This window comes from Cheilinus undulatus, linkage group 18, assembly GCF_018320785.1.
Source record: "Cheilinus undulatus linkage group 18, ASM1832078v1, whole genome shotgun sequence".
Lineage (NCBI taxonomy): Eukaryota > Metazoa > Chordata > Actinopteri > Labriformes > Labridae > Cheilinus > Cheilinus undulatus.
Window position 1 is genome coordinate 23123465 of NC_054882.1, and position 17297 is coordinate 23140761.

Sequence of the window (17297 nt, forward strand, 5' to 3'; positions counted from 1 at the left end):
TTCATTGCAAATGGAACTAAAAATATTTCCTAGCAGTGATTTTTTTATACTATGAATTGTATTTACACACAAATGTCCTTGACAAAATTACCTCAACTCAGCTTTACTCTTTTATTTAATTATTTCAAAAGGCAGGATACAAATAAACGTATGTCTACAACACTTAATAACCAGTACATTTAAGTTGCTGCTATAAATGTCAACACAACCCAGATGTATGTCCCACTAAGCATATGCATTCATTTAAAGTGCTATTGCTGTTGTCCTGTGACTAACAAGAAAAGCTTCTTACCACATTTTACAACTCTCTGAGTCATACATTGACTAAGGCCAACGCAGGTTTCTTTATTCAAACTACCCCAGGCTAGCTTGCACTCTACTGTGTAAAAAAAGCTGATATTTTAGCCACTCAAAATGCATAAAGAGTTATAAAAATCTATTATAACAGCACCCTGCTTCAAATAAATCTAAATATTATTTCAAATATTGCAAGTTTTTAAGGCTTCAAAGATGTACGAAACAACTGGTCAAACATGGACAATGTATGTACAGATTAGCTTAGCTTAGCATTAAAGACAGGAAACACGGGAACAGCTCACCTGTTTAACGGTGATAAATACCTCAAAAGCACCTCTAATGCAGATATTAGGACCAAAAGAAGTGCTCTCTTTGTAGACACCTCCTTCATCCCTCAGCCCGCTACTAGTCTTGTCCCTTCCTGTTTTCACCAGCTCAGTCCCATTTCTGTTTTACCTCTTTACCCCTTTCCCTTTGAAATACAGTTATAAAGGGGTACTGGTGAAATCTTCCCCCACAAAATGGGAGATAAACAAGACAACACCTGACATTTCTACCAGAGCAATTTTTTAAATAGCTTATTTGAAATCAAAATGACCAGAACGCAATGCAATGATATTAAACTGTGATGTAGGATTCGGGGCTGCACGGCAGCCAGGGTTTAGCGCTGTTGCCTTACAGGAACAATGTTCTTGGCTCACTTCCCAGTCAGGGCCTTTCTGTGCAGAGTTTGCATGTTCTCTCTGTGCATGCATGGGTTCTCTCTGGGTACTCCGGCTTCCTCCCACCACCAAAAACATGCTCATCAGGTTAACTGGTGACTCTAAATTGGCTGTAGGTGTGAATGCGAGCGTGCTTGGTTGTCTATCTCTATATGTCAGCCCTGTGATTGACTGGCGACCAGTCCAAGGTGTACCCTGCCTCACCCAATGACAGTTGGGATAGGCTCCAGACCCCCATGAATCCCAACGAGATTAGCGGTATAGAAAATGGATGGATGGATATAGGATTGTTGTCATTACTTGGAATACATTACTCCCATAACACTTAGCTTGGAGTATGCCTTTGGAAGGACCATGTAGCCCTGACTTAACCCTTTCCCTCCATTCTAACAAGATTCAGGACATCCTGCCCCTAGACGCAAAAGCGCAGCACATAGGGAGAGGGCTAAGTCATAGGGGCGAGGAGTGACTTGGGATCAAGCCAAAGTATCTGTGAGAAAAGTGCTCTGAAAATAAGAATCTGCAAGAAGGGATGATAGATTTGAAGGGTGATCTGGTTGTAGGGTGTTTATCTATATAAGTTAGATTTTCACATATACATGACTTAAAATGACACTCTGTCTGTTCTCGAGACACTGAGAGGGGGCCATTTTTGAAGAAAAAACAAAAATGTAAGTCTGCACATGACTACTCTTGAAAGTGCACAGCTGTGTTTAACTATGTCACCCTTAGGGCCAGTGGGGGTCCCTGGTCTCCATCACCATTATTTTTGAGGTTACAGGCTGTAAAGTTTGGTAACCCCTGGGTTACAGAACACTAATGAAACACGGTTGAGCTAAATAAGGGACACCCATTGGTGTGAACACAAAGCTAAAAAAAAATAATCCCAGAAGGAGGATTTCTTTTTGGAGGTCACCTGTAGACATGGAGAACATTCTGTTTAATATTCAGAATGCGTTACGTTGAACTTTAGAATATTAGGAGCCAAATGCTTTCTAGTATGGCATTTTCTGAAATGTAGCAAAGCAGTAAGCTAGCACTTGGCAGTAATCCTAACAAAGACCAAAAATAGTATCAGAGGTGCTGCCGGGCATATTTGTAGTATTTGTTCAAAGCCAGGCTAACTGTTTCGCACTGTCCCCAGTCTTAATGCAAAGCTAACTTCAATCTGTGGCTACAATAGTAAATCAATAGCTATGGAAGTAGAACCATCAATGACATCAAAATGAGAGTCCGCCATGAATGCAAGGTGAACTTTACATGCAGTATTGCATACAAGGTCCGTAGAAAGACACAAATTGGCACAAAGGGACACAAATTCATAAGAACCTTCAGTACAAATGAAAATGTTTCAGCTTATCCTCCCATATGCGTCTGCAGCTTATTCATAGCTGTGCAGACAAAGAAAAGACCGACTCTAAACAAAAAAGAAAGCCTGAGATCATAAAGAAGTTGAGCATACAGGCACAAAACGACCACTGAAGCAGTCAGTTGCTACTTTTTAAGCTAATGTACAGTTACAGCATTAGCTGTTTTTATAAATACACCACTAGTGGTCCAGCGACAGATCTTCACTGGATCAATGCTAGAAATTAATTTAACTTTCTGTCCAAACAAATCTTAACATCACAAAAGAAATGGAGTGATTCCTCAGAATATTTTTCTATTCCCCTTTTCACATCTTCATGTTTGTTGGTTATAACTTCAACAGTTACAGAAACTTAATTTTGTTCTCAGAAATATGGACAAATTCTTTACAGACACAAATTTCCCCATAACACCCTGCAAGAGGGTGTTTAGCACAACTCATAAAGTTAAGGCAAAACAGACAACAAACAATATTAGAACCACAAGACTCAGAGTGAAAACCATTAGAAGATGCCAGAAGTTTAACGGTAATGTCTAGTATAAGGACGAAAGCAACGCTTTCACACAGATATTAGTATTTCAGAGATGTTAGGTGCTTCCTCGTTGTTAGATACTGCATTTCAGAAAAGGTTAGTTGAGAAATAGAAAGGTAATGCTCTCTCTGAGGCATTGGAGATGTAGTTCCAATATGGAAAAAAAGATACCGGTATGGAGGCTAAAGTTGTCTGTCTCCCAACCCCAGTTTTACTGGAAGCTCCAGGGTTCTGGGATTTTCTGGGCCCAGAGTGCTGTGTCTGTGTAAAACAAAATTATTTGACCATCTTTCCTCTAATCATTATTATAGTGCAATTTCCATCTAGACTTTGGCCATTACTTAGAGCATCATACAACTTTATACAAAAATAGTGAAAGACAAATATAAAATGCTTACACATTACCATTAATTTGGACTTTAAAAGCTGCTTGGAGGATAAGGCTTATTGCAAAGAGCATCCTCGCTTTAACAGGACCTTTAGATTTAGATGAAGCACCAACTTGGGGCTACACTTATGTGTATTTACTGTTACTAAAATTTCAGTTGAACCAAATTAAAGAGAGTATATTACAACAAAGAACCTTTTCACACACTTCAGTTTGTGCTACAAAAACAATACAAGAACGAGGCATGTAAAATCATGACATCTAGCACAAAAGCTTGTGTACCTACCAGCTCCAGAAAGGTATTCTCCAGTGATTTATACTCTGGGGAGCTCTTGTTGAACAGGTCTTCAGAAAACATCATGTTAGTCACCCTCAAGCTAAAGAAAACCACTAACTCTTTGCTCTTCTCCACCGTGGTCACCAGCGGGGTGCTGGCTAGCCTCATGGCCGGTGCTGCTGTGGATCCATACGGCCGCTCGTCAGACTCTGAGGGGTATGCAGTGCTGCTGTCTTCTTCTGGCTCTATTATCACTTCCTCCTCAGTCCCGTTTGGACTTGACCAAGCATCCTCAAGAGTGTAGGCATTGTCAGACGGCAGGCCTACTGAGACTGGGGTCACCTCTCTGTACCAAACGTTCTCTTGAGTTAAATGGTCGCCAGACGGCAGGCCTGTAGAGACAGGAGTCACTGCGCTGCTCCCGACATCCTCTTGATTGTCTGAGTTCACAGGAGGCAATTCTATGGAGGCTGGGGTCACTCCACTGTACCCTCCAGCAGACTCATCTTGGTCCTGGGGGGCTTCCCCGCTCTCTATGGGGGGTTGCACGAGCACTGCATCTGAATCTGGTTCAATGCCTTGGACAGCATGCTCATGATGTGATGGTGTAGAGACTGTGACGGCCGCTTCTATGATGGGTGTCTCAGTAAAAGTGGGCTCCGTGAACTCTGGTAGGTCATTGGTAATCTCAGGTGTGTTCTCCTCATTGACCCCATCAGCCAGCGCTGGTAACCCTAAACAAGCACACAAAAAGAAATATCAGGAAAGAAAGTGTGTGACCAAAAAAGTTGAGTCCAAACCTCATTGAAAGTACTCTAAAGTATTAAAAGATAGAAGCCATTAACCTAGCAGAGCAAACAAATCAAACAGCTAGCTTGATTCCAAATCTTTTTAAAAATTAACTTTTGACACTGACGGCCTGACTCACAGAATTATTGCACAGCATCTGCAGACACTAACTGTGCAAATGGCACAAAAACACAGACAAATTCACAAAGTGCATACAAAGGTTCAACTGAACAGAAAAACAGTATCTCTATGTACCAGTACATATTTGTCGTATACCTGTGACATTACGCAGGATGGAAATGGAAGCTTTTTAATAAACATTTAAACTTTTATCAAACCTACTGAGTCTGAACTATAAATATGAAATATGTTCTCTTTCCAGCTTATCATCTAAATATTGTTAAAATTGAACTCCCTCTGTAGCTTTAAGCTGAGGGTATACACTGATGGCTCAGCTCCACAAAATAATCCCAAACTGCATGGTTTTGGAGGGGGGTCTGACTGCAAGCCATGAATCTCTGACAGCCACACTCACAAACCATTTATCTAAGGGTACTGTCTCTTGCAGAATGGAAATGCACGCGAAAACTTTCAAAATGAAATCAGATTAAACTTCAGTTTAGGTTGGGTGCACAGATGGTTGAGTGGTTTAAGGTGCACACTATGTACGAGGGTGGCCCGGGTTCGTATCTGACCTGTGGCACTTTACCTGTAGCCTCTCCTTACTCTCTCCCCTGTTTCCAAGTCTATCCACTGTCCTCTATCTAATAAAGGCCAAAAAATAAATCTTAAAAAAAAAAAAAAGAAAAAAAAAAAACGTGTTTAGGTTTAGGGTAAGGGTTAGGGTAAGAGTAAAGATACCAAATATTTAAAGTTAAAAAGTTGACCATCAAAACCCAATTACTAAACGTTTAATAAAGCTGAGTTAACAGTCTGCTTCTAGTAAAAGAAAAAGTTCGCTCTCCATGAAAACACTCTAAACCCTGTTTAATGCTTGTCGCATCCGCGGCGGGGCATGTCCCTGTCATAAAATCTTCAGTCACGCCCCTTTGCTGGGGTCCTGTACGGCGAATTTTCACCTGACTGTGCCCATCTCTAAAATTTTTACAAACATGGACAGATGTCAAATATGCTACAGATGTGATTTTTTAAGACACTGCCACCTAGCTTTTGGGAGAGTATCAGTTTGCAGCAAGGAGGAACCCGGTGAAACACAGACGTTTCAGCGTCACAATACAGCATCGGTTTGCATCCAGCACCTGTCCATGCAAAAGCATGACCAAGCCTTAATGCAGCAAGCATCGCTTATATAGCTCAGTTAGCTGCGTAGGCTATGTAGCTTTAGCTATGCTACTTAAGTATCGTTCTCTACATCGCTACATCAGCTTAGCTTAGTTTGCTGAAGCTAACACAGCTACATTGGCTCATGTAGTACCATTCATTATGTAGCTAACATATCTATTTTCGCTTTAGCTAAAAACGCTAAAGAAGCCAAAGTGAGTCAGGTCACCAGATTAGACCTCACATCTTATTCTCCATTTTATTTATAAAATTTTGCATGGCCTGTAATGGTTGCAATGGGGTTATTTTATGAGTATAACTGCCAGACTTTGTTTATGAAAAAAGTTGAAATTACAGCACTTCCATTTTGAAAGAGACAGATGAACAGTCTGTGAGAACGGCTGTCAGAGATGTATGGTTTGCAGCCAGACTGTTTTGTGGGTTTCAGTTTGACACTGTATGCTTTGTGAATTGGACTTTTAGACACAGCAGGTAGCTGGTGCAATTAATGCACAGTTAATTGCATTACAACTGCAATTACTGAGCCGGCTCTCTTTCCTTTAATCTATGATTTTATATATTTTGAATATTGAAGTTGTATTTTAACTGCCTTGGGTCGTTTGCTCTGGAGATGATGTTGTGGAGGTTGTGACTGCTGCTTCGATAACCAGCATCTCAGTAATTGGGGCATCCGTGGGTTCTGGCAGCTCATTGGTGTCCTCAGCAGAATGGTCCTCATGTGCATCCTCAGCTAACTCATGTAATTCTAAAAGTAATAACAAAGAACATAGTGGAAAACATAGTGGTTATAACCAGAGGACATCATATTTTGACAAACAGAGACACAGGGACAATTGTTGGTAGTGGGATAACTAGGATCAAGCATTTTAAGCACATTTCCCCAAAATGTACTTTGTAATTTTTTTTAAACCTTGGGTAGTTTGCTCAGGAGATGCAGTCGTGTAGACTGGGACTGTTGCTTCAATGACAGTCGCCTCAGTTACTGGGGCGTCGGTGGGATCTGGCAGTTTATTGGTGTCCTCAGCAGAATGTTCCTCATGTGCATCTTCAGCTAAATCAGGTAAATCTGGAAAAAAAATATATATATATATCAGGAAAAACTGTTTTATAACAGAAAGGCATTTCATTCCATAAATCACAGAGAAACAGGAATGATGGATAGCAGACTCAAATCAATCCGATCTGACTGTTTTGATGATTTGACCTCAAACTTTTTTGTAGTGTAGCAGCTTTTGCCAAGGCTGCCTCCTTTAAAGCTAATATAGCATCAGTTAGCATAACATAGAATAGCATAAAGACTGGAAGAATAACTGTAATGCGTGACCCAAATTTAACCAAAAAACAGTAGCTTTGTAGTTCAACATTACAGCATGTTTTAATTTTATTTGAAGATAGTCCTCAAACAAATAGCAATAAAAATATGCTTTAACTAGTGTTTGGCTAGCAATAGCTACAGTAAACTCCATCACTAGTCTTGCCATCTCTTTCCTTCCAAGCAGCTACTGTCTGCTCATCGTCATACAGCTAATTGCCCCATACCGAGTCTACTTTCCATTTCAACGTGAAAGTTCAGGTGAGCTTCAGAGGTAACTGAAGTTGAAAGACTGATCTTTGGTTGCACTGGACAACCTTTTTCACCTTGTTTGAATGGCTAAATCTTCTTACTTTACTCTTACATAGAAGAAGATAAAGTATGTCATTTAATGTCAAACTATTTCCTTAAGTAGCTTTAACTTTAAAGTAGCATTAAGGTTCTTCTTATAAATTTCACCCTGGAGATTAATATAGGGTTGTCTGAGCTAATAATCTGAATGTCTGACTGATTTGTCTTAGGTTGTTTCAGCCTCTGCTATAAAGCTTAACAATTTGCAAAATGGCTGATATGAACTTGTTCTTTAGTTCTTTTATGTGTAAAAGATGAAAAAAGACAAAGGTATACATGTACATGCACAGGTGGGACAAAAGAAATGAAAGGATTAATCATACTATTATACAGGTCGACAAGATTTTTTCTTGACAAGATGTGTTTCACACATAGGAACATACAAATATTTTTTACTTATTTATTAGTCATCGATGATAATACCTGAGAACTTAACATATGAAACATGTTCAAGCACATTATTATCTATGATAAATGGCTTGATATTTTTATCCAGAGTTTTGTATTTAGGCTTTTAGATTGTACAAGCACTCTTTTTAACATTAAGAGATTATTTATCACATTTGAACCAGTGGTCAGTCCTATCTAAAACACTGTTCATGCAGGCAATCAAATTATGCTCATCTTCATCTGTTACGAAATTGAAGTGTCATTGGCATACAATTTTAAAAATACCTTGGACAATTTGATCAGGAGCTGCTGTGGTGTAGACCGGGATCGTTGCTTCTACAACAGAAATCTCAGTAAATGTTGGTTCAGTAAACTCAGGCAGGTCATTGGAGACCTCGGCAGGTTGTTCCTCATTGACCACATCTTCTAGCTCAGGAACAACTGAAAAGAGACAATAGAAAACTGATATTATAACCACAACGTATGTTGTTTTTCAGAAGACAGAAAAATGCATCTATTGTAATTAATTTCAGACAGCTATGCTGTTTCATTTGATTCAAAGCCTATCAAAATCCATTTATCCCCATTTCTAAGTCTGACCACAAGCTAAGGGGCTTTTTTGCTTTTTGTTTTAACTTCTACTGCCAACACTTCACACATGGTTTTCCCCTTCTCAATTTTCAATTTTATCAAAGTCAGAAAAGAAGACACCACGCTCTTGTTACGTAAGTTTTCTAAGTAAAGAAAGGAGCATTTAACCCAGGGTAGCATAAAAACTACCAGCAGCTCTTGAGCACGTTTCAACTGTATTTGTTTGTTCCACACACAAATGGAGTTAAAATAGAAACTCGTGGGCTTTTTGAGGACGTGCTGTGTGCTGTGGGTAATTATTGATTTGCAATAACTGAGTGCAACTTCTAGATTGAAATCAACCTCTACTCTGTGGTATAAATTTAATCTACAATTTTGCAATGCCTTCCAAATTATGAGTGAAAATTATTATAATTAACAGAGGGAACTCCTTATGTCCCAAAAATTCACCTAGAAAAGTAGTGAACAACCATTGATCACATATATCATATCGGGCTAGATTAGTACATAGTAGTGTCTGACAGTGATTTGTTTCTTATGTGCAGATAATCTCACTCTATGGCCCTCTGCAGTGAACTCAGTGAGGTCACCAGAAAGCTAATGTGCGCTACTTAAAAAACTAATCACTCCATATGGGGTCAACTTTCTATTTTGACTCGTCAGTAAAGAGAGCTAGAGAGGTAATAGCTGAATGATTGAACTTGAATCCACTTTTTACCTTGTTAGTATGGATTAATCTTACCTAATTTGTTATTTCCTTTTTTAAAGTAGCAGTTATTTTATCCCATAATGAAGCTGAAATGATTAACAATACTTCTTATTAAGTAGAGCTAAAAGCAGGAAGCAATTAGCTTAGCAACATTTAACTGCTTGCTTGACTCCATACTGGAAAGAACACCTTTCTTTCTCTCAAGTATTGTTCGCTTATCAAGTTATTATATTATGTTCCATTTAAAGAAAGACAAAGAGATTTCTATATTTTCACTAAATTTATTGTTGTGAGCCTAGCACTGAGCTAGCAACAGGAAGTAATAAGCTTGACCTAGCATAAAGACTAGACGTGAATCTAGATCGAAAAATGTACAAAATCCCTTTCATAGCTTTGAAAAAAGAAAAAAGCATGTTTCAAAATTTTAAGACACTCTGAGATGTAAAAGGGAACTTTCTTTCTTGGCTAGAACTAGCAACATGTAGCCAAGTTTCTGGTTTTGTCATCTCAGGAGACTGCTATCAAGGATGCCCTTTTAATCCCCCCCAAGCCAATAACCAATCACATATGAGTGGCATCAACTGATTACTGATTATACACTATATGGACAAAAATATTTGGATGCCTGACTATTACACCATGATGACATTGCTTTCAAATACATTGTTGCACATGTACTTGAGTTGGCCCCCTTTTCAGCTTTAACAGTTTCCACTCCACTAGAAGGGAATATTTTAAAAAAGGGTTGGAAAACTTGAGAAAAAAAACAAAAAACTGGAATCATCTACGGCCTGAAATAGGCACAAGCTGACACACTGTTTTGTATTTTCATATAGCCCTATCAATTAAAGGCCTTTTACATTTTCAAGCCACGACTCAGAAGCAGCATCTAACCAAGTGATTGGATTGGTGACCCCTAGCATTATTTCCGATCATATATTTTCTTAATATAAGCGGCTCATAATCGATTAGGGCATCCCTAGTTGCTGAGTATTAACCGTCTGTTTCACTCTCACAGTAAATTCCCAATATAAAGAAATGGTCAATTTTAACATTACTTTAAAGTGAGCTTTAGAGGTGCTCTAAGGTGGTGGATTGATATTTGAACACATCCGTAGCTTCTTCCCCCCTCTGGAGTGATGTCTGTCATCTCATTTAATGAGGCCTCCACCTACAGTTCCCCTATTCAACCCCTTGGCTGTTTTACCTCTTTTTATGATGATTTTAAAATCAATCATGGTTAACATAATTTGGCTTTTTTACATAGAAAGATACAAAAATGCTTTAATGTCAAATTGTTAACAGATTTCTACAGAGCAATGTCAATTAAATACAATACGTAAGGTAAAACAAAGGATTGACCTAATTCAATGGAGGTCCAGCTAACTGGTGCTAGTACTCTCACAATTAGTGAAATGGGGATCACCTGAGTGCAGTGAATGTGGCTCAAGTGACTGTAGTATAAAAACACCTGTGTCTGTCACTGATTAATCAGTATTTCTGACTACCATTACACCATGAAGACAAAAGAACACTCCAAACAACTCAGAGAAAGGTTCATTGAAAAGCAAAAGTCAGAGGATGGATACAAGAAAAATCCCAAGGCAGTGAACATCCCCTCAGTTCAGTTAAATCTATCATCATGAAACAGAAGAGATATGGCACATGTGTAAATCTGCCTAGATCAGGCCATCCTCTCAAACTGAGTGACCATGCAAGAAGGAAACTAGTGATATAGGCCATCAAGACACCTATGACTACTCTAAAGGAGTTACAAGCTTCAACAGCTGAGATGGGAGGGACTTTGCATACAACTGTTCCACTGGTTCTTCACCAGTCAAATCTTTAAGGCTGAGTGGCAAAGAGAAAGCCACTGTTGAAGAAAACCTGGCATTAAATCTCAACAAAAGTTCTCCAAAAGTCATGTGGGAGACTTCATGGTCAAGTGAAATAAAGTTTTTTGGTCTGATGAGACCAAACACAGCACATCACCATAAGCACAACATCCCCACTGTGAAACACGGATGTGGCAGCATCATGCTGTGGGGATGCTTCTCGGCAGCCAGCCTTAGAAGGCTCGTAAAGGTAGAGGGTAGAATGCGGCAAAACTTAGGAAAATCCTGGAGAACAATCTAATTCAGTCTCAGAACTGTAGTGAAATTACAGTGTCCAGATGTGCAAGCTTGATTGAGACCTATCCACACAGACTCAGTGCTGTGATTGCAGCCAAAGGTGCATCTACTAATCACTGAGTTGAAGCAGGAGAATATTCAGCAATCACTTATTTACATATTTTTTATATTAATTGACATTTTTTAATTCTATTTGCACTTTGACATTACAGAGGTTTTGTTGTAAAATATTTTTGTAAAAAAGGCAAATTCTATTGACCATGATTGATTTCTTCATTAAAAAAAATGTAAAACATCCAAGCAGATGAATACTTTTTATACGCACATATGTCCAATAAAATATTTATGCCTCAGTACTGAACTGTTGTGGAATTGTGTGTGAAAGGTTTTTGTCTTTTTCGATGCAAGAATGAAGCCACATACACACTGCAGCCCCTCAACAGCGCTTCATCAAAGTTATGCCTTTGTTTTCACACACTGCATCCACAATGGTGAACCATGCCTCACTGCCTGGTTGTTAAAGTGTAATTCTTGCACAATGAACAATGAGTGAATCAGAGTTCCTCTTTCAGCCTAACACATTTTCAAACTCTGGAAACCTCCCAAAAATGTTAAAAAAAACACTTTGCCATTTGCAGGAGTTTGTAATGACTCCACAAACAGTGGATAGCTGCCTGTTAATGGTTTTTGATGTGATGTCCAGCCTCAGCAGGGAGCCTCTCTCGCCACAAATCAATCTAACTGCTCTGCCTTTCCCGTTGGCTCCTCAGGGGAGTTTTCTATGCAGGTGTTGAAATGAGGTTATGTGAGAAATAAAGAAATAGGTCACTCTTTAAATGGACAGCCCAGTGTAGATACTATCCAGTAAATTTAAAGAAATCAAAATTCAATTATAACAAAAAGTTTTATCAAAGTGTTAGACTTTCTAAAAAGACATATACTGTTTTATTCATCTTTGCACCATTATACGCTGCTCTCCTGATAGAAATCAGTAAATAATTGGTTTCCTTCTGCCCTCATATTCTTTCCTCTCGTTAAATTCCAGTTGGTACATTCCTGATTTAATCTAATTATCAATTATTATTTAAAATCTTTTGTTTGTTTTTGCATAATCTTATTAAGTGCACTTTTTCTTATTATTTCTCAAGGTTGGAAAACTAATTTTTACAGTAGGTATCCATGTCAGCTGTTCCTGTATGCTGTGACCTCAAACCTTAACAGCAATTAGCTCCTCCTCCCACAGCTTTCCCACCAACAGCAGGATCACGACCTACAAACCGCACCATGATAGCAAAGTGTAAGTTATGTTGCAGATTAGTCAACCTACCGTCAGTCAGCTGTTCTTCCACTTCAGCTACACTCTCATCATCCTGTTTGGTGTCCGGTGTTGCGATGCCACTCGGCTCCTCAGTGCTATCTTCTGTGGATTCCTCAACAGAGGCCATGAGAGGAGTCTCATCTGTGGCCGGCGGTGTCATTTCTGGGACGACGTTTGGGATGAAAGGCACAAAGGTGTGTGGTTCTGGTTCACTTGTAACAGTGGTGTAGTAGTTTTCTATCACGGCTACAGTGGGGAGGAAACTTGGAGTGGGATTGTTGTCTTCTATGGGCGCTGGCGTGGTGTAGTCCCCAGAGATGGCGCTGTCAACGGGATTTATGCCGAGCTCAGCAACTGGATACACTGTGGTAACTGTGAAGAAAGATTTAAATTATTCATACAGCTTTAAAATCCTATTATAAGCACTAAAAACTGTTTTAGTCATTTAAATGTGTGCTTACAAGCCTCAAAGTTGAGTGTCCTTATGTCCAGTGGGAGCGATGGTTCCTCTTTTAAGGCCCTCACTATGATGAACCTCAGTTTAGGAGCGTTTACGTCCTCGTCTATTTCTGGCACCTCAAGAACCTCAGCATCATCAGTGAGATCCGTGTCTCCATTAAAGACCACTCGCACAGACACATCATCAGAGCTGATCAACAAAACAACAAATCAAGTCAAAAACCATCAAAGTAAACAAACAAGCCTGACTGGAAATGGATGTCTGAGAGGGTGGAAACTTCTGAGTCATATCCCAAATGAAGATATTTTTGGTGGGATGGGTAGTTTCTGCAAAGATTATGGTAATCAAAGGCTCAAATAAAAGTCACTTTAGGGAAAAGAATGTTAAATTTATGTTTTGAGTGCCTCATCTTATTTACTGTGATGTTCTGTCAAAATAAATCCTCATCACAAGACATTATCATAAAGCCAACCCTTGTAGAGCTCATTCCACTCACCGAAATCCCAGAACTTGAATCTCTTTAAATCCTGGAATTTTTTCAAACACGTGAAGCATCTGCACAGAAAAAAAAGGACGATGGAGTTAAAGTTGGAAAAGCATGAGGGATTTCTCTGCAATTCTATAGAGTACAACTGAAATCAGTTTTAAAATCGATCACATTTTACTCGATTAGAACATGTATTAGATACCTATTAGTGTAAGTAATGCAATGTCACTTTTCTTTCTTAGGTTTTTCTTCTGAAAGTACATATGGACAAAGTATTTGGCCGCTTGGCCATTACACCAGCAGGGACTGTAGTGACATTATATTCAAATACATGTACTTTAATATGAAGTTGGCCCCTCTTTTGCAGCTATAACAGCCTCCACTCTTCTTGGAAGGCTTTACACAAGATTTAGGAGTGTTTCTGTGGGAATTTGTGGTCATTCATTCTGTAGAGCATTTATGAGGTCAAGCATTGACTGGGCTCTGTGCTAGTCAGTCATGTTTTCCATGTCTGTGTGCACTGGGGTACAGTCATGTTGGAATAGAAAAGGGCCTTCCCCAAACTTGGCCACAAAGTTGGAAGCACTGCATTGCCCAAAGTGTCTTGAAGCATAAAGACTGCCCTTCACTGGAGATAAGGGGCCTAGCCTGAACCTTGAAAAACAGCCTCGAACTATTATTGATCCTCCACCAAACTGTGAAGTCCTGGTGGATGATTCGTCATTCAACAGAGCACGCTTCAACTTCTCCAGAGTCTAGTGTCAGAGTGCTTTACACAACTCCATCCAACGCTTGGCATTACACTTGGTGCTGCCCGGCCATGGAAACCCATTTCATGGAGCTCCAGCTGCACACTTTTTTGTGCCTACATTAATGCCAGTGGAAGTTCAGAACTCTGCATCCATAGAATCAGCACAGTGTTGGCAACTTTTATGCACCATGCGCCTTAGCAGTCCTTGGTCATGGTCGCCCACTTTGTGGCTGAGTTGCTGTTGTTCCTAAACACTTCCACTTTCTCATAATATCACTTGCAGTTGGCTGATGAATATCCACACTGTCTTATTGCAAAGGTGGCATCCATCATAGTACCACACTTGAAGTCACTTAGCTCTTCAGAATAACCTATTATGTATCACAAATGGAGACTGCATGGTTAGGGGTTTGATTTTTGCACACCTGTGGCAACAGGTCTGATTGAAACCCATGAATTCAATAATTAATGGGTCTGGCCAAATACTTTTGACCATACAGTGTATCAATGAGCTGATTGGATAACTAAGAACAGGTGTGCACCATGGTATGTACGCCAAATGATATCCAAAGGTGAACACAAGGAGGATTACAAACAGAGTATGCTTTCTCTTTGCAAATGATGGGCAGATAAACAGTGAATGTTTAGGACCAGTTACTGGTTTACTCCTACTTCTGTTTGTTAATCTAGCTGTTCAATAACCAACTTAAAGCATGATGGCGCATTCCAGCATGTTTGCATTTTTTAGCTGCTGCAATGTTTAATTCTATAGAGAGAAAGGTTAAATATATACAGCAGGAGTCAGTGTGAGCTGTGGTCAGAGTCTTAGTGAATGCCTCTTAGCTGGAGATAATCTATATGATTAGGTCTACTATTTCAGGCTTGTGGTCATTAACTTAAGTCCCTTTACTGACAACTTAAAGCTGTTAAATCAATCAGGGTGAGCTATTACACCTAACAATACAACCCTATGGGACCTGGCAGTCTCTGCTCTCTTTGTAAGGCATCTTGCATAATAACAAATTACCACTGTGGGAAAAAAAGTTTTGGTTTGAGAGCAGGCTACATGCACATGCATGGAGGGGCATTTGTTTGGAAACAGCTGTTGAATATCAGTGGAAATTATTTCAAAACATATTCTAAATATGATCATTTAGGCTTCTTCCAACTTCCTTCATATTGCGGTTGGATTGGATATGGTAATGCTTGGACACGTCTTTTGTGAGGAATTCAACAGTCCATTCAAGACATTTAGCTGTTAACCCAATGTGAGCGTTGTCCGTGGGCCAAGTATTTAGGCCTGTAGGTGATTACTGTTGGCTGCAGGGGTTGAGTGTTGACCACAGTTGTCTATTTTGAGCTGCAGTTTAGCACAAGCTGTTGATGGTCTATTTCCTCCAGTGGTGAGCACTAAGTATTGGGAGGGGCTTTTCGTCTATTAGCCTGGTAATTCTTGCCAGTTCTTCAGAGCCAACAATAAGCAATCATAGCTTTCAGAACAATTAAGACATCTGATAACGCTGTATATGGGTTCTTACTGCAAGCTGCATGCAAAAAATATGTTGAGATTTCAGTGTTAAACATTACATAGTTGATTTAACTCCCAAAGTGTAATTTTAACTCTATTCTGATTTTAGTGGCCTTCAGTGTTGGAGTTAGTCAACAGTGTTCATCTAAGGAGTTTCCCCATCATTCCCTTGGGTAGTGTTTCGATGTGTTAGAATATTGTCTGTTGTACAATGATAAAAAAAAAAAAAATCTCTTGTTCCTGGTGTATTGCTGTTGTTTTTGTTGTTAGACACTTTTGTACCATGAGTGAAGTTATCCACTGAGTCAATGGCATCCCAACTGCAGCAACACATTGTAGACTATATTCTGCCATATGTTCAAGTCAAGGTAGCAATCTTCATCAAGTATGTAAAGCAAATTGTCATGTGTCGACAATTGGAATTGTAAATAATTCAGATTAACACCCTAAGTGAAAGAGAACAACACTGTTAAAAGTAAACTTTAATGGGTACACCTAAGTGTAAATTTAACTTAGAACAGACAAAGTCAAAATGGATCTGACATGTCCACCCAGTCTTAAGAAGTTATCCAAGACAGACTTTTGTTGCTGTTTAATGAAGCTAGCACTAGTTCATGCAGGACACAGTAGTCTTATGCCCAGCAGTGAACAGCTGATTCCCAGCTGATCCTAATTATTGCCTCCCAGCTCCCACAGCCAACACAGCGGTGTATTTAAACATAAAATGCTTGCATTAATGCTGATGTACCACGCTGTTGCTGCTGGTAGCTTAACCTCCTCCACCCCAGCCTCCTCCTTTACAGCACAAAGCTTGTTGCACCCTCATGTTCAGAGTCATGCAACTGGATTAATTGCTTTTGAACAAATGTATTGTAATCAATACGATTGTAATAAACATAGCAATCCATATGAGGGTTTCTAGTTGTGCAAAAGTCAAAGCATGCTGCTTGACTAACCCAGGGAGTATCTTTTAAGCAGAGCATTCTCCATCAGGTAAAACTGTGTATCCATTTTGCAATAAAATGGTTAAATGTACGATGAGAGTGTTCCTGATGAAAATTAGACTTTTTTCTTTACAGTTTCAGGCCAAATTGGCAAAGGTTTGAATTTAATTCTATGCCATTGGTCTGTAAACCACGTTTTGGGTCTAACCTTGTTTGTAAGCTCTCGTGTGATGTCACTGGCATGTAGGGCCTCTGGGTCACTCAGCACATCGTTGTATGTCGGGTCCACAACTGTGATGCTAAACTCCACAATGTACTCGAAATTCTCCATTTTCATGTCTTCTTGGATCTGGAAAAGAAAATCCAATTAAAACCATTATTAACAAACCAGTACTGCTTCTCACACCGTGATTCTGAGTTTGTAGTTCAGCTTACCACTTCAGTCCCAGTTGGCAGCATAAGCAAATGGGGTGTCCAGGTGCCTGTGACAAAACAGAGAGCAACAGGGTTTTTTTCTATTACTTAAATGTAATCATAGACATGAAGTTCAACATTGAATCTGATCATTTCTGTTGAATGGCACTGATGTATTAGTGTCAAACTCACATTCCCTATCAGGATCTGGGGTTCCTGTTTCAACCCTGGGAA

At 39.4% G+C, this 17297-nt stretch overlaps 1 protein-coding gene across 1 annotated transcript in view; it reads right to left on the bottom strand.

Annotated features, from left to right (window-relative positions):
* The window catches only part of impg1b (interphotoreceptor matrix proteoglycan 1b), a 46436-nt gene that overhangs the window by 15562 nt on the left and 13577 nt on the right, over positions 1–17297 (bottom strand). The window contains exons 5-16 of the mRNA XM_041813221.1: positions 17256–17290; positions 17085–17131; positions 16858–16998; positions 13436–13494; positions 12941–13128; positions 12489–12851; positions 8015–8170; positions 6587–6742; positions 6266–6421; positions 3988–4319; positions 3595–3846; positions 3092–3181 (exon numbers count right to left, since the gene is read on the bottom strand). Coding sequence (XP_041669155.1) covers positions 3092–3181; positions 3595–3846; positions 3988–4319; positions 6266–6421; positions 6587–6742; positions 8015–8170; positions 12489–12851; positions 12941–13128; positions 13436–13494; positions 16858–16998; positions 17085–17131; positions 17256–17290 — 1975 coding nt within the window. The remainder of the gene's footprint in view (positions 1–3091; positions 3182–3594; positions 3847–3987; positions 4320–6265; positions 6422–6586; positions 6743–8014; positions 8171–12488; positions 12852–12940; positions 13129–13435; positions 13495–16857; positions 16999–17084; positions 17132–17255; positions 17291–17297) is intronic.